Here is an 18,536-nt window from a genome sequence, read left to right as displayed (position 1 = left end):
ATCCAAACGTATACAAGAGACAAATTAAAACATTTAGAGATTACATTTGTCTTTCTAATCAGTAATACATACTCAAATTGGCAATAAAATTCAGTGACAGTGGAGTACAATAAGGCAAGTTTCCTAAGTCGCCTGTAATATAAAAAGTGATATAATCTATTGAAAAGTAATTTACCAGTAGGTATCCAGAAATTCCTGTCTATTAAACTAACTCAAGGAAACAATCTGAATTCTTAAGAAAGTTGTAGGTATAAAAATATTCATTATATCATAATGTGATACAGTCATGAAAACACCTATATAGGATATTATAACAATTTCAAAATACATTTATGTCAAAAATATCAGGAAAAAAAGGCAAGACAAAATCTATTCATAAAAATATTATCATTAACTATTTTTTTAAATATTAAAACTAAGGAAATACCTCAAAAAATGTTAAGGGCATTTACATTTGTTTGATAGGATTATGATAATTTTAACTTTCTTTTTTCAACTTTTTTTTATTTGCCAAATCCACATTTATAACCAAAGAAAACAATTAACTTTTAAAAATTTTCAAAATGTACCTCCCACTTCTTAAAAGATGGAGTAAATTCTTCCCAGTAAATAAAAATTTAAAACACTGGACATTATATATAACACAAACAGAAAGGTAAAGAGAAGGCACTAAGGACCTTAAGACCAAGAATGGACACAGTGGTGACTTTCCAGGGTTTTGATTTGCCTCATAGATTCTAGACGTGGACACAAGAGACCAGCAATCTGGAAATGCCAAAGGCTACAGAAGAAAACCCATCGAAACCTTTTTTCCCCTCTGTCTCTAGCCAAAACACCAGGAAAGGGACAGCCTAACTGCTCTTCTCCAGTCAAGCACCACAAAAAAATCTGTGGCCTCAATTACACTCCTTCAAGCAAAAGCTGAGTAAAGAGCCTAGATTTCCACCTTTGCAAATTTGTCACGAGGCACCCTAAGCCCTCCTCCCCTGTCAGGATGGTGTCAGAGAAAATCAAGTAGCGAGTAGGACCCACACCTCTGCTGGGTAGTAATGAGACCCCGGTCTGCAGAGGCAGTGGAGACCATGTAGGGAGCCTGGACTTCATTCCTACCCAGCACCAACGAGGCACCCCTACCTGTCTCCCACGGGGGTGCTCGAAGGAGGGTTAGTGCAGAGTGGGATGTTCACCGCTGCCCGGTGGTAACAAGGCCACCTCTTCCTCCCCTGGTATCAGTAGTGGCCATGCGGGGAGCGAGCACTTTCTGGCCAGCAGACAGCTGAGGTTTGGGGGGAAGCACAACTTCTACCTGGCGGAGCAGTAAGAAGGAGCACCCCACCTTCGTGTTAAAAAAGGCTGAGTGGGGAATCTGGACTTCCGTCCCCTCCTTGGAGTAGCCAGACAGTGACCCCCTTCCTCTGCTGGAGAGGTGTCAGTGAGTGAAAGCTGCTAAAACAGAATGTTTAAATAAGATCCAGGCTCTCAAAATACACAAAATGTCAAGGTTTCAATAAAAATTCACTCATCATACCAACACTAAACATCTGACACTGAAAGAAAAAAAAAGACAGTCCGCAGACAACACTGAGATGACAGAGATGTTAGAATAACCTGAAAAAGATTTTAAAGGAACCGTGATAAAAATGCTTAAGCAAACAACTGTAAACACAACATGAAAAATATGAAAAAATAAAAAGCCTCAAAGAACGTGTAGAGATAAAGTAAACGGTATTTTTTAAATTGAGATATAACTTAGTATATCAAATGTAAATTTTAAAAGTGAAAAATAACTCAAGTGACAATAACTTCAAAAGTGAAGCAGTAACTGAAATAAAAAGTGCAGCAGATGGGCTTGACTGCAGAACGGAGAGGACAGAGACAGAACCGCTAAACCACGACTGAATGATAAACTACTCCCTCTAAAAAGCAGGGTAGAAAACAAAGGCAGGGAAAAACATGAAAACCAGGGAACTGTGGGACTATCACAAAAGACCTAACACAGGTGTCACTCTGTCCTGAAAGGAGACTTTTTCAGCCAGAAATGGAAAACTACATGAAAAAATAATGGCCAGAAACTCCACATGTTGGTCAGAGACATAAACCTACGAATTCAAGAAACTAAATGATGTCCAACATGAAAAATCCAAAGAAATCTACACCGAGAGTCATCATATCATTAAACTTTTGAAAATGAAAATGTCTTTAAAAAAAAGAAAAGAGGGGCGCCTGGGTGGCGCAGTCGGTTAAGTGTCCGACTTCAGCCAGGTCACGATCTCGCGGTCCGTGAGTTCGAGCCCCGCGTCGGGCTCTGGGCTGATGGCTCAGAGCCTGGAGCCTGTTTCGGATTCTGTGTCTCCCTCTCTCTCTGCCCCTCCCCCATTCATGCTCTGTCTCTCTCTGTCCCAAAAATAAATAAACGTTGAAAAAAAAAATTGTTTTAAAAAAAAAAAGAAAAGAAAGAAAATGAAAATGTCTTATAGGAAGTCAGAGAGCAGGGGCACCTGGCTGGCTCTGCTGGAAGAGCATGCGATTCTTGATGCCAGGGGCGTGAGTTCAGGCCCCACGGGAAGTGTAGAGATTATTTAAATAAATAAAACTTTAAAAAAAGAGAAAAGGGGACACCTTACTTATATGCAAAAAATAATTTGAATTACAAGAGAATTTTCATCAGAAAATATGAAGATCAGAAGGAAGTTTTTCTTTTTTTTTTTTTTTTTTTAATTTTTTTTTTTTTCAACGTTTATTTATTTTTAAGACAGAGAGAGACAGCATGAACGGGGGAGGAGCAGAGAGAGAGGGAGACACAGAATCGGAAGCAGGCTCCAGGCTCCGAGCCATCAGCCCAGAGCCTGACGCGGGGCTCGAACTCACGCACCGCGAGATCGTGACCTGGCTGAAGTCGGACGCTTAACCGACTGCGCCACCCAGGCGCCCCTTCTTTTTTTTTTTTTAAATTTTTTTTTTTTTTTTTTTTTTAGAAGGAAGTTTTTCAAGTGCTAGGGAAATAAAAGTCTATCTGAAATCATAGACACAGCAAAAATATACTTGAAGGACAAAAGGAAAATCAAGCCATTATCAGATAAGGGAAAGCAAAGATGACTGTCGACCAGCAGACCTACCCTAAGGAAAGGCTAAAGGAAATGCTCTATAAACAGAGAGAAAACAATAAAGAAGGAACATGTAAACATCAAGAAGGAAGAAAGAACATAATAAAGAAAATATGGGTAAATATACACTTTCTATTTACTCAGCATTCTATTTACTCAAATATTCTAACCAATGTTTCACAGTCAAAAGAATAACTATCAAACACTGTCTTGTGGGGACTGAAACGTGAGGGATGTGTAAAACAAGTTACAAATACAGGAGGGTAAAGGGATGGAAAGGCATACTAAATAGTCCATGCACCAAAGAAGAATTCTCAAGAGAAATCGCAAAGCACAATGAATTGAATAAAAATGTAAACTAAGTACATGTTAAAATTTGCAGAACACAAGCTACAGAAGTACTGACAGAAATTTACAGCAATAAAATACATGTGTTAGAAAAAGAGGAAAAGTCCACTCAATCATGTAAACTCTCACCTCAAGAAACTACAAACAGAACAAAGGAACCCAGAGCAAGCAGAAGCAAGACAATGATAAAAGGCAGAAATTGGTGAAATTAAAAACAGAAAAACAAGAGAGAAAATTCAGTGAAACAGAGTTTGACCTCGGGTATGACAATGCAAAGAACCACAGGGACACGCTTGGCACTGAATCTGGGGGAGTAATTTTATTTTATTTTATTTTAATTTTTTTTTTTTAAAGATTCAACATTTATTTATTTTTGGGACAGAGAGAGACAGAGCATGAACGGGTGAGGGGCAGAGAGAGAGGGAGACACAGAATCGGAAACAGGCTCCAGGCTCCGAGCCATCAGCCCAGAGCCTGATGCGGGGCTCGAACTCACGGACCGCGAGATCGTGACCTGGCTGAAGTCGGACGCTTAACCGACTGCGCTACCCAGGCGCCCCATGGGGGGGGGGGAGGGGAGTAATTTTAAAACCCAACCTTTAAAGCTCCTGGAAATGGCCCTACAGGTATGCAACAGATGAAGCAACATCTATACGAGAAAAAATTCTGTAAAAATTTGGTAAGAAAAGTGAGAGTCCGTGGCATCTGAACCAAGACCATTCCCTCCCTCCAGCCTGCCAGCTCAGCACAGCAGAGAAGCCACTCTGGTCTACTGCTGCCAACAACACAGGGCTCCCTCTCCAGTCCCCCCCAGCTCCCGGGCTGCAGGGAGGTCTTCCCCAGAGAGGGCAAGCATTTCTGTCAGCACTTCTGACCCTGCCCCAGCTCCCTGCAGCTGAGGCTCTAAGTTCCAGGCAAGGGCAGTCGAGAGATGGGCCTCCCTCCCTCTACTTGGACTCCACTCAGGGAACACGCTATACTCTAGGTGAAAGTCCACTGGGAAGACTGGGGCTCCAATCCCACTTGTCTAGGCTCATAAGATGCCTTTCCTACAACAGGAAAGGCAGGTCAAGATCGCAGACTACTGACTCTCCCACGAGTGCTCAGCTCCTAAAACGGGGGTGTCTCTCACAGAAAAGTATACAGTTGTCCCCACTCTTGGCTCCAGAGCCCTGGCTGGGAGATTGTCTGTGAGGAGAGGAACAAGCAGTAAAAAAATGGCTCTTACTCTCTTCCCAGCAACAGAGCACAGAGAAATCCAGGCCTAAGGCGGTTGTCGAAACCAGTGGAGGCAGTCGGGAAAGGCAGTTGGAAGAAGGTTCATAGATTCAAGATGACACGGGCTAAAATCTAGGTCGGCTAGTTTGCAGGAGAAAACCAGAAGACACAGCTGGGCGGGACCCTCCCGGGATGAGAACAAATGTCAAACACTGACTCCAGGACCTAATACTTCGAAGGATCCCCCAAATTTGATGGATTAGTCTATAGAACAGATTATGCCCCAGGGCACTTTTGAAAATAAGAGAGAAAACAGTAGGAAATCTTCAGAGTAAAATAGATGGGTTTTGTCAGGAAAGAGGATGGGCATCCTGCCAAAACCACAGCCAACCCAGGGTGACTGAGCATACCCAAAGCTGTGCCTCCCGGAGAAGCGACATCAGAGGCTTGATGCTGAAGAAAAATAGGAGAGGGTGGAAAGAGACCTCAAAAAAAAAAAAAAAAAAAACCGAAAAACCAAAATCCATGCAGTTGCTACACATATAAACAAGAAAGTCATAATAAAAAGCCATGAGGGGAGAAGGTGTCCAAGAGGTAATTATTAAGATTTATTACAATATATTATCTAAAATGCCCAGTTTCTAACAAGAAAAATCCCTGCAAGACACATAAATATTTCTCATCACCAGCATCCACTGCTGTGCACATGCACGAGGCTAACCTCTGCAGCTGTACAACTACGTGCCGACAATCAGGGATCCCGCAGCTGCTGGCCCACAGGCACGGAGCCAACCCTGACTCCCGTCACTGGCCTGCATGGCTTTGAGGGCCTGCAGCTAGCTCCCGTAGTCACACAAATGCATGCTGACAGCCAAGGCCCCCACAATTGCTTATGCGTCTGGGTTGGCCCTGATTCATTTCACTGACCTGCATGCCACCAGCCCCAGCGTCCATGACCACCCTCCATTACCGTGCATAGGCTGTGGCTAGCCACAGCAGTCACAGGAGTACAAACCAACAGCCAGGGTCCCTGAGCTGACTATCTGACCAACGGTGGCCCCGGACACTGCTCCTGGATCTGACCCTCCCTGTTGCCTGTGTCTGCGGCTGGCCCCTAACACCACATTGACTCCCACGGCCAGGCATCAGGCCACCACATGATGCTCAGGCCACCACCACCTGCCCTGGTCCTTAGCCATTGGACCTGAAGGCACTGCTGAGGACCCCAGCAGCCCATACGCCCATGGTGGACCATTCACAGATCTCATCAATGATCACACCATTGTTGATGTCATGCTCCCAACTGCCTGAGCGGACAAGATACTACACCAGCCCCATCCCTAACCTAGAATTGCCAGGGGGAGGAAAAAAAGTCAATCGAAAATCCTAGATGCAGCAATCCCAGTTACACCCTGCACCACAGCACACTCCAGCATGCCCCCATCTATATGTGAGTTCTTTCCATAAAGTCTCGAAGAGGTGACTGCTTCTTCAAATGCATAGTCATCTACACAGGGCTGCAGGAATCATGAAGAATCAAAGAAACACGATACTGCCAAAGGAACAAAGTAAACTTCTAATAAAACACACACACACACACACACACACACACACACACACACAGAAATTAAGATCCATAAAATGCCTGACAAACATTTCAAAATTACTGTCCTAAAGATGCTCCAAGAGCAACAAGAGATCAGACATATACAATTTAACAAAAATCAGAAAAATAATATGAGAGTAACATTAAAAGTTCAATCCAAAGATAAAAAACAATGATGAACCAACAATACATTTGGGGGCTGGAGAATACAGTGACTAAACTGAAGAATTCAATGGAGAGCTTCAACAGCCCACACAACCCATCAAAAGAAAAGAATCAGTGAAATCAAAGACAGATCATTTGAAATTATCCAGTCAAAGGTACAAAAGATACAAGAATGAAAAGGAATAAAGAAAGCCTACAGAACTAGTCTGAAACTACTTTTAAAAAAATATATGTTTTATGAGAATCCCAGAAGGAAAAGAGAGGGGGAAAAGAGTCAGAAAACTCAAAGAAACCATAGCTGAGAATTTCCTAAATCTGGGGAGATACATGGACATCCAAGTTCACTAAGCTCATACATTCCCAAACAAACGCAACCCAAAGAGATTTCTGAAAGACACATTATAATAAAACTGTCAAAAATCAAAGACAAAGCAAGAACCTTGAGAGCTGCAAAGGAAAAAAGCTTGTCAATTTTAAGAGATTCCCCCACACCCTCCCATGAGGCTATCAGATTTCTCTATAGAACCCCTGCACACCCAGAGTGGAATGACACATTCAAAATGCTGTAAATAAACTTCCAACCAAGAACACTTGATCCAGCAGAGCTGTCCTTGAGAAATGAAGGAGAGAGACCTTCCCAGACAAAGTCACCACCACTAGACCTGCCATATAAGTCAAAATTTCAGAAATTCTTAAAGGAGCTCTTCAAGCTGCAATAAAAGGATGCAATTTACTACCAGAGAGCACATGAAAATAATCAAGGTGAGTCTATAGTCAGATTCAACATACCCCAATAGTGTAATATGTTGGTGCGTTTATGGTGTAACTCTAATATAAAGACCAAAGGACAGAAGAATTGAAGATAACTACAGTGGGGAGAGCAGCTGGCTCAGTCAGTTAAAGCGTCTGACTCCTGATCTCGGCTCGGGTCATGATCTCACGGTTTGTGAATGTGAGGCCCGCATTGGGCTCTGTACTGATGGCACAGAGCCTGCTTGGGATTCTGTCTCTCCTTTTCTCTGCCCCTCTCCACTTCACATACACGTGGTCTCTCTTTCCCTCTCTCTCAAAATAAATAAATAAACTTATTGGTGGACATTGAATTTGCTTCCAGTTTAAAAAAAAAAGATAACTATAGCAACAATAACTGGCTAGTATGTACACTGTATAAAAAGATGTAAATTATGACATCAAAAACATAAAATGTGTTAGAGGCAGTAAAAGGATAGAGTTTTTGCATGTGACTGAGGTTAAGCTGCTATCAGCTTAGAGGACTGTTATATTTTATGTAAGCCTCATGGTAACCACAAACTAAAAACTTTCAGGAAATGTATAAAAGAAAAAGAGAAGCAAATCAAAGCATACCACTATGAAAAAAATCATCAATTCACAAAGGAAGACCGAGAGGAACAAACAGAAAACAGTATATTGAGATAAGTCCTTGCCTATCGATGATTACTTTAAATGTACATGGATTATATCACCCATCAATAGATGTGGGGTGGCTGAATGGATGAGAAAACAAAACCCAACTGTGCTCCCTAGAAGAGACTCATGTGTAAGCTGTAAGGACACATGTAGGGATTAGGTGAAAGGATGGAAAAAGATTCCACAAAAATGGAAACCCAAAGAGAAATATTAGACAAAACAGATTTTAGGCCAAAAACTGTAACAAGAGATGTGGTCATCATCATGATAAAGGAGTCAATTCACCAGGAGGATACGACAGTCTTAAAAACCCATGCATCCAACATCAGAGCACCTGAATACATTAACTAACTACTAACAGATCTGAGGGGGAAAAAAAAGACAAGAACACAATAATAGTAGAGGACTTCAATACCCCATTTTCAACAATGAATAGGTCAGTCATACAGACAGAACATCAGTAAAGACACATTGGACTTGAACTATACTTTAAATCAAATGGACCTAACAGATAAACACTGAACATTCCATCCAATAGCAGCAGAATACACATTCTTCTCAAGCACACAGAGCACCATCCAGAATGGACCATATATTAGGCCATAAAACAAGCCTTAACAATGTAGAAAGATTAAGATCACATCAAGTATCTTTTCATACCAAAATGGTATAAGGTTAGAAATCAATAATAGGAAAAAACTGGAAAATTCACAAATATGTGGAAAATAATCAACACATTTCTGAAAAACCAATGGGTCAAATAAGAAATCAAAAAAGAAGTCAAAAATATATTGAAGCAAACAAATATGGAAACACAACAGACCAAACAAACCTTAGGGAATGGAGCAAAAGCAGTTCTTAGAGGAAAGTTGATAGCAATAACTGGTTACCTTAAAAAGCAAGAAAGAAGGGGACCTGGGTAGCTCAGTTGGTTAAGTGTCCAACTCTTCATTTTGGCCCAGGTCATGATCTCCCAGTTCATTAGTTTGAGCCCTACATCTGGCTCTACGCTGACAGCACAGAGGCTGCTTGGGATTCTCTTTTTCCCTCTCTCTGACCCTCCCCACCTCAAAATAAATAAACTCAAAAAAAAAAAAAAAAAAGCAAGAGGGGTGCCTGCGTGGCTCGGTTAAGCATCCGACTTCAGCTCAGGTCATGATCTTGCATTCGTGGGTTCAATCCCCATGTCGGGCTCTGTGCTGACAGCTCAGAGCCTGGAGCCTGCTTTGGATTCTGTGTCTCCCTCTCTCTCTGCCCCTCCCCTGCTCATGCTCTGTCTCTCACTCTCTCAAAAATAAACATTAAAAAAAAATTTTTTTTAAATAAAAAGGCAAGAAAGATCCCAGACTACTCAACTTTATAGCTCAAGGAAGTAGAAAAGAACTTAAGCCCAAAATTAGCAGAAGGAAGTAAAATGACAAAGATCAGAACAGAAATAAATGAAATAGAAAACAGGAAAACAACAGGAAAGATCAACAAAACTTAGTGTGGGGTTTTTTTTTAAAAGATAAACAAAATTGACAAGTTGTTAGCTAGACTTACTGAGAAGAGAAAGAACTCAAATAAGTAAAATTATAAATGAAAAAGGAGATATTACAACTCATACATGAAAAAGACAAAGAACCGTAAGAGACTACTATTAACAATTATATGCCAAGAAATTGAATACCCCAGAAGAAATGGGTACATTCCTAGAAATATCCAGCCAACCAGGGCTGAATCATGAAAAAATAGAAAATCTGAAGAGACCAGTAACAAGTAAGGAGATGGAATCAGTAACTAAAAACCTCCCAACAAAGAAAAGCCCAGGACCATATGGCTCCACTTGTGAATTCTACCAAATATTATAGAAGAATGAATGCCAAACCTTTTCAAACTCATCCAAAAAAATGAGGCCAGCATTACCATGATACCAATGTCAGATAAGGGCACTATAAAAAACTATAGTTCAAAATCCCTGATGAATATAGATGCAAAAGTTCTCAACAAAATGCTATCAAACCAAATTTAACAGTACTTTAAAAGGATGATACACCACGAGCAAATGAGATTTATCCCTGGGATTCAAAGATCAACATACACCCAAAAATGATACAATAAGTTAATTGATGGAAAGATAGAAATCATAGCATCATCTCAATAGAAGCAGAAAAAGCATGTGACAGAATTCAACATCCTTCCCTGATAAAAACTCTTGACAAAGTGGGTACAGAAGGAACATACCTCAACATAATAAAGACCAGTGGCACTTGGGCAGCTCAGTTGGTTAAGCGTCCAACTTCAGCTCACGTCATGATCTTGCAGTTCATGAGTTCGAGCCCCATGTCAGGCTCTGTGCTGACAGCTCAGAGCTCGGAGCCTACTTTAGATTCTGTGTCTCCTTCTCTCTCCGCCCTTCCCCTGCTTACATGTGCTCTCTCTCTCTCTCTCTCTCAAAAATAAAAACATTAAAAAAAAAAACATATAAAGACCATATATGATAAGCCCACAGATACCATCATATTCAACAGTGAGAAGTTGAAAGCTTTTCCTCTAAGATCACAAATAATACAAGGGTGCCCTCTCTCACCACTCCTATTCAATGTAGTATTGAAGGTCTTGCCAGAGAAAATAGGCAAAAAGAAAAAAGAAAAAGAAATAAAAGGCGTCATCCAAGCCAAAGGAAGCAGTAAAATTATCTGTTTGTAGATGACATGATCTTATACACAGAAAATCCTAAACACTCAATCAGAAGCTATTAGAATAAACAAATTCATTAAAGTTTCAGGACACAAAATCAACATGCAGAAAGGAGTAATATTTCTATACACTAACAATGAATTGTTAAAAAAAAAAAAAAGAACAAAAAAAGGAAAACAATCCCATCCCATTTATAATAGTGTCATAAAAACCACAACGAATAAATTTAACCAAGGGGCTGAAAGATCTGTACATACACTGAAAACATTTTAACAATAAAATGTCCATACTACCCAAAGCCACCTAAAGACTCAATGCAATCCCTGTCAAAATTCCAGTGAAGTTTTTACAGAAATAGAAAAACAATCCTAACATTTGTAATAAATTATAAAACACTCCAAATAGCCAAAGCAAATGTGAGAAAGAACAAAGCCGGAAGCATCACACTTCCTGACTTCAAACTATATTATAAAGCTATGGTAATCAAAACAGTATGGTATTGGCATAAAAACAAAACAAAAACCTAGATCGATTGAACAGAATTAAGAACCTAGAAATAAATCCTTGTCAATTAATATCTGACAAGAGAAACAAGAAAACTCAATGGGGATAAATGGTGCTGGGAAAATTGTATATTCACATGCAGAAGAATGAAAATGGGTCTCTATCTTATACCACTCACAAAACTTAACTGAAATGGATTAAGAACTTAATTATAAGATCGAAGAAAACATATGAAAAAGCTCCTTTACTTAGCAATGATTTTTGTTACACAAACAATAAATGCAAAAATTTTAAAAAATGCGACTGTCACCAAGCTAAAAAGCTTATTCCTCACTTGAAAAACAAACAAACAAAAAAGAAACAATCAACAAAATGAAAAGCCAACCTAAGGAATAGGAGAAACTATTTGGGGATCATCTATCTGATAAGGGTTTAAGATCCAAAATATAAGAAACTCATGCAAATCAAAGGCAAAACAATCAAAACAACAACAAAAAAATCTGATTTAAAAATGGACGAAAGACCCAAACGTTTTTCCAAAGAGGAGATACAAATGACAAACAAGTACACTGAAAGTCGCTGCAAGTATCTAATCAGCTGGAATATCAAAACCACGATGAGGTATCACTTCAGCCTTGTTAGGATGGCTGTTATCAAAAAGATAAACGATAACAAGTGTTGGTGAGGGTGTGGAGAAATGGGAACCCCTGTGCACTGATGGTTCAAATGTAAATTAGTGCAGCTGCTATGGAAACAAGTATGGAGGTTCCTCAATACATTGCAAATAGAACTGGCATACGATCCAGAAAAGATCCAGCAATTCCACTTAGTGGGTATATATCCAAAGGAAACAAAATCACTATCTGGAAGAGAGATCTGCGCACCTGGGTTCACTGTAGCATTGTTTACAACAGTCAAGACATGGAAACAACCTAAGTGCCCATCAATGGATGAATGGATAAGAAGCTGTGGTGGACATATATAATGGAATACTATCTAGCCATGAAAAGGAAGGAAATCATGCTATTTGCAACATGGATGGACCTTGAGGGCATTATTCTAAGCGAAATAAGTTAGAGAAAGACAAATCCGGATGATCTCACTTATATATGCAATCTTAAGAAAACTGAAGTCATAAAATGTTTCTAATTTTGATGAAGTCTAATTTATCATTTTTCCTTTTTTAAATCATTTTTTTAAATAAAACAGAGAAAAGATTGATAGTTGCCAGAGGCAGGGGTTGGGTGGGGGGAAATGAATGAAGGTGGTCAATATATACAAACTTCAAGTTATAAGGTTAATAAATTCTGTGGATATAATGTACAGAATGGTGACTATAGTTAACAATACTGTAACGTATATTTGAAAGTTGCTAAGACAGTCAGTGGTAAAAGTTCTCATCACAAGAAAATAAAAATTTGTAACCGTGTGGCAAGATGCATGTTAACTAACTGTGGTATTCATTCAGCAATACATACATACATCAAACCATTATGTTGTACACCTTAAACTAATATAATGTTACACGTCTCTTACACCTCAATAAAATGGTGGGGAGGGGGGTTAAAATTAGTTCTCTCAAAAAACTGCATACTGTTTACTATCCACCTCGCACAATTGACCTGAGAGTACCTGCTAGTACCCTCAAAACTCAGCTTACCTTCTCTGATACTGCAGTCAAAAAATTATCCTAAAACCTATATGGAAAGGCAAAGGAGCTGAAATTAACACAATTTTGAAAAACAGTAAAATGGGAACATAGAGACTACCCAATTTGAAGACTTATTCTATAGCTAGAGTCACCAAAACTGTGGTATTACCAGGACAGACACATAGATTAATGGAACAAAATAGAGAATCTAAAAATGGAGACTCATTTGCCAAACCGATTTTTTGACAGTGGTACAAAAGCAACTCATTAGGGAAAAGAGTGCCAAGAAACGGTGATAGACATCAATAGGGAAAAAAACAACCCTCAGTATAAGTCTCACGTCTTATATAAAAGTTAATGCAAAATGTATCACGGACTTAAATGTAAAATGTAAAAGTTTTAGAAAAAATATGGGAGAAAATCTTCAGGATGGAAGGCCTGGGAAACAGTTCTCAGACATGTCACTACAAGCATGATTCATAAAAGGAAAAACTGATAAACTGAACTTCATCAACATTAATAACTTCTAGGGGGCACCTGGCTGGCTCATTCAGAACAGTATGTGACTCTTGATCTCCGGGGTCATGAGTTCGAGCCCCACATTCGGGGTAGAGATTACTTAGAAAAAATTAAGAACACTTGCTCTTCAATATACCTTGAAAAGACAAGCTACAGACTGGAAGAAATAGTTGCAAACTACATATCTGCAAGGTTTAATACCTAGGCTATACACATAAAGAGCTCTCAAAACACAGCGGTAAGATAAATAAACAGTCCAAGTAGAAAATGGACATGATCAAGGTGCCGGCAGACTCAGTCTGGTGAGGGCTGCTTTCTGGTTCACAGACCAATATCATTTTGCCGTACCCTCACAGGGCTAAGAGAGACAAGGAAGCTCTCTGAGGTTTTTTTTTTTTTGTAAGGGCACTAATCTCACTGATAAGGGCTCTACCCTCATGATTTAGTCATCTCCCTAAGGCCCCACCTCCAAGTACCACCACCTTAGAGATTATTAGGTTTCAACATATAAATAGCAGGAGGAGGAGAACAAGTATTCCGTCTACAGCAACTATCTAACATTTATATATTTTACTTCTTTGTGTTATTATGTCTTTTTAATTAGAGCATAAGCTCTGTAAAGACAAGATTCATCTTTATTTTGTTCACTGCTATTACCTGAGTCTAGAAAAATGCCCGGCACATAGTAGGTGCTGAATAATTATTCACTGAATAAAATATCTACTAATCTAAAATAACAATAAGCTCAATGCAAATACCAGGGATGTTATTTTCCATACAGCACTAAAACTATTGCTGCTTTCTATTAAGACAATTTAGTTTTATGGAAACTAACTTGACAATAAATTTCATATAATAAAAAATTAAAAAAAAAAAAAACAAAACATGTTTTTCACCAAAAAAAAAAAAAAGACAATTTAGTTTTATGCATTAACGCAAATTTACTTGTCATAAAAGCAAAATACACTTTGTAAAGTGTACTTACATAAAGGTTTTTCCCTCAGGTCTTATAACTGAAATCACAATTACCTTATTTAAAGCGTGTCCAACATGTGGGTCACCATTTGCATAAGGAGGTCCATCATGAAGACAAAATTCTGTCTTTACTTTTCTTTCTCTTTGCCATGAATAAAGTTCTGAAAATCCACATTTCTGTTTAAAAAGAACCATAATATCTGAACATCACCCATATACATACTCCTGCATCTTACCGTAAGTAACAGCCAGCATTTGCTTATTTCTTATCCCATGCCAATGTATTCAACTCTAAAACCCGATGGTGAAGTTTCTGAAATGCACATCCGAGTCCTCATCTTTTAAAACTTTTTAATAGTTTCCCTATAGGCTTCACATTGAGGTCTGAGCTCTTTATACTGTAAACAGGGCCCTGTTTAGGAGCACCAAATTCTGGCCAGTCTCCCGGCACTCTCCACCCTTCACTCTTCAGTCCAGCCATGCTGAAGGGCCTGTACACTACCCACCCCCCCACACCCACACACTCTTATCCTTGCTCTCCTTTGGCCTCAGTACCTGCTACTGTCAAAATCCCAACAACACTCACTGCAGCCCTACCCCCATTCTCTCACCTACTGTGTACCCTTGGCCCAGACATTTTGCCCTTATGGGCATCCGTGTTCCCTCTTTTGAAAAAATGTTAACAATAACCAATTCACAGAGCTGGTGTGAAAATTACACGAGAAAACATCTGAAATTGTCACAGTTCCTGGCATAACAACAGTATTGAATAAGACACTTTAAAAAAGTAGGTGGCAGGGCAGCTGGGTGGCTCAGCCGGTTAAGCATCAGACCCCTGGGGGTCTTGGCTCAGGTCATGACCTCATGGTTTGTGAGATCAAGCCCCACATGGGGCTCTGTGCTGACAGTGCTGAGCCTGCTTGGGATTCTCTCTCTCTCTCAAAATAAATAAATAAACTTAAAAAAAAAAGTAGATGGCCAAAACAGGTTTATGAGTCTAGAAGTCTGATAACGGCCATAAAAATATCTAGGCTAAGCAAATTTACTTAACCAATATATGCTAAATATGGAGAATTTTTAAAACTCTGGAAGTACAGAAACTGAGAAGTGAATTTTCTCTTAGAAAACTCAGTCTAACACAGGAGAAAGGTGCATAGCTTAGGAAGGGGACTCTGAGGAAGTAAGTACAGCTACTCTCTTCTGCAAACAAGTCAGAATTCCAACTAGGCGCCTAACGACAACACAAAAGTAAGCTTCAACTTTCCCACATAATCGAAAACTTTATTTACAAGTGTCCATGTTTACTTTTCACAAACCACTGGAAAAGTGTCCAAATTCGACTGTTTTTGCCTAAAAAATGGCACTTATATTCAGCGCTGCTATGCGAGCATCCCTCTTTAATATTCTGCTCTGGAACCTGCTACAATTGAGGGATTCACCTAGAGGTTTTCCAGCAAGAAACCCTGTTGGGAGACCCACTCGTCCGGTCACAACGTCGCCGCCCAAAGGAGTCTAGAACCCGCGGCCCTACCTGCCGGGGTGTGTGGGTCACCCGGAGCGGCTGCCGGCGAGGGCCCAGCTCCCCTCCGCCCCCAGGCCGGCCCGGGCCTCCCTGCCCACCTGCTGGATCTCCAGCTCCGTGTCGGGCTGCTGGCGGCCCAGCAGCTTCATGGGGAAGCTGGTCTGCGGCAGCAGCACTGTGTCCCGATATCTGCCATTACTCGAGTTCTGCAGCTGGTTACTGGCCCCGGTGACTGACCGCACCAAAAGCCTCCTCGTCGTCCCTCGCCATCCCGGGTGACAACGAAGATGGGGCGGCACCCACAGATTTCGGGCCGTGGCCAGAGCCACCGCCCCCGGCCCGCGCGGGTGCAGCCCCCAACGCATGGCGGGCTAACCCCGACCTCCCCGTGAGCGCCAGGTCCTCCGCGGGAGGATCCCGCCCGGGGTCTGGAAAACACGGACCCCAGGGAACCTCCACGAGCTCTACCGGAGTGCGCACGCGCGCGGGGTACGGAAGAGGCCGGGAGCAGGTCCCTCCCGGAGGCGGAGCGAATCAAGCCATCTCGGGTCTTGGCGGCAACCCCGGCGGGGGGCGGGCCTAACTCTGAGGGGCGGGGCAAGGTGTGGCGTGCCTGAAGGGGCTCAGATTTCAATCACCCTGCCCTGTTTAGGTATTTTTTATTTAACGCAGTATATCCAAGATATTATCACTTCAACATGTAATTAATATAAAATTATCCAGAAGATATTACATTCTTTATCTTCATACTGAATCTTCAAAATTGGGTATGTATTTTACACATATAGCATATCTCAGCTTGGGCTAGTGATTTGCCAAGCGCTCAACAACCATAGGGAGCTAATGGCTACTTTAGTGAGCAACGCCTCCTTAGCTGAGTGCAAAGTTCGGGACCAATATTATAAACCAACCTAATTATGTTACTTTCAGGTCCTCTACTATCCCTGTTATGTCCCACTCCCACTCCTACAGAATAGTAGTGTGTAGGACTTCAGCTCTGGTTTCGGACAGACACCCACTTTTTTCTTAATGTTTATTTTTTTAGAGAGAAAGAGAGATAGCGAGCAGGGGAGGAGCAGAGAGAGAATGGGACAGAGGATCCAGAGCAGGCTCTGCACTGACAGCAGAGAGCCGATACTGGGCCAGAACCCACGAACCATCAGATCATGACCTGAGCCCAAGTTGGACGCTCAACTGACTGAGCCACCCAGGTGCCCCAGAAACCCACGATTCTACAGCGTTTTTGTAAAGTTTGTTAGGTCACTTCACTTTTGCGCGCGCGCGCGCACACACGCACACACACACACACACACACACACACACACACACACAAAGGGGGGGTAACAGCATGCATCTGCTACATTAGTACCTGTTTTCACTAACCGAAAGAAAACTGAAAAGGATTTTGCTCTTAGGAAAACAAGTGAAAATAGCATGAAGTATTTGTTTTGCAGCAAGCATACACCCAAGCAACCAGAGTGGCCCCCGACCAAGCTCCTGCCCCGGGAACTACACACAGCGGCTAACCCTTTGAACTGTGTGTATGAGCATCTGTGCTCTATCTCCCTTTATTCTGTGCATCTGTTAGCACCATGTGTCCTAAGGTATCAGAAAAGCTTAAGAAAGGTTATTTTTGGGTGACTTGGAATGCTAAAGAAATTTTTCCATATAAATTAAAGGTAATTGTTTCTTTGCTTTACTCCATTTAGGTTTATGAAAGGTTTCATAGGAACACTCTACTTTCAGAGGGAAACCTGTATTCGGTTGTCCAGGTCATCGTAGTTCACAACTGTTACGTTTTCATTGTAAAGTATATCTCTTCCTATTCATAAGACACAACATCTAGAAGATTTGGCTTAAATAAATAAAAAGACTGATTTTCTACAAAAAGAAAAAGAAAATTTTATATGGAAAAACATGCCACAAAGTAAGAAGGCAAGGGGCAAATAGTAAGCATTCCGTGTCAGCTTTTCACCCTTTGTCGTGCTTTTTGAAAGTTTGTGTTAGGCCACTTCAATTTCACACACACACACACACACACACACAGTGAAAACAGCATTCTTTACCTACATTAGTACTTGTTTTCACTAACCTAAACAGGTTAGCTCCTTACCTCTATTAACTCATTTAATCATTAAACCCTATAAAGTGAAGAGATCACATGCCAAAACAACCCTATGAGGTGAGGTAGGTACTATGGTTATTGCCATTTTACAGTTAAGGAAACTGAGGCACATAGTGTTAAGTAACTTGCCTAAGACCATAGAACTAAGAAGTGAGAGATGGGATTTAAATTCGGGCAATTGGGTTCTAGTGGCCATGTGGATAATCATTATACTATATTGCCTCCCCTACACTGTACTGTGGGACAAAACATTTGCAAACACATTTTAAAAATTAATATCCATAATGTATAAGGACCTGCTACAAATCAAGAAAATAAATATCAACAGCCAAATAGAAAAAAAGGTCATAGGATAAGAATAGGCATTCACAGAGAAATGGAAACAGCCAATAAACAAACATACTCAAAGATACTCAACTTTAAGAATCATCAAGGACGGGCAGATAGAACAAGATACCATTTCCATCCAACAAATTAAAGCAAATATTAAGGCGTTTGATAATAAGGTGTGGGAGGGCATACGAAAGTGGCCTCTCTCACATTGCCGGTGGTAATGTAAAATTTGTACTGCCTTTTTGGTGTTTATTTTTTCTACTTTTGAGAGAGAGCACAAGCAGGGGAGGGGCAGAGAGAGCGGGGGACAGAGGATCCAAAGCGGGCTCTGTGCTTCCAGCAGTGAGCCTGATGTGGGG

The 18,536-nt window shown here is 40.8% G+C and overlaps 1 protein-coding gene across 1 annotated transcript in view; it reads right to left on the bottom strand.

The window, feature by feature from the left end:
- IARS2 (isoleucyl-tRNA synthetase 2, mitochondrial) overlaps nt 1-16,230 on the bottom strand; it is a 66,491-nt gene extending 50,261 nt beyond the window's left edge. The window contains exons 1-2 of the mRNA XM_043568230.1: nt 15,818-16,230; nt 14,252-14,374 (exon numbers count right to left, since the gene is read on the bottom strand). Of these exons, the coding sequence (XP_043424165.1) occupies nt 14,252-14,374; nt 15,818-16,084 (390 nt within the window). The 5' untranslated portion in view covers nt 16,085-16,230. The remainder of the gene's footprint in view (nt 1-14,251; nt 14,375-15,817) is intronic.
- Between the last annotated feature and the right edge of the window lie 2,306 nt (nt 16,231-18,536).

Source organism: Prionailurus bengalensis, chromosome E4, assembly GCF_016509475.1.
Source record: "Prionailurus bengalensis isolate Pbe53 chromosome E4, Fcat_Pben_1.1_paternal_pri, whole genome shotgun sequence".
Lineage (NCBI taxonomy): Eukaryota > Metazoa > Chordata > Mammalia > Carnivora > Felidae > Prionailurus > Prionailurus bengalensis.
This window is presented reverse-complemented; position numbering and strand designations above follow the sequence as displayed.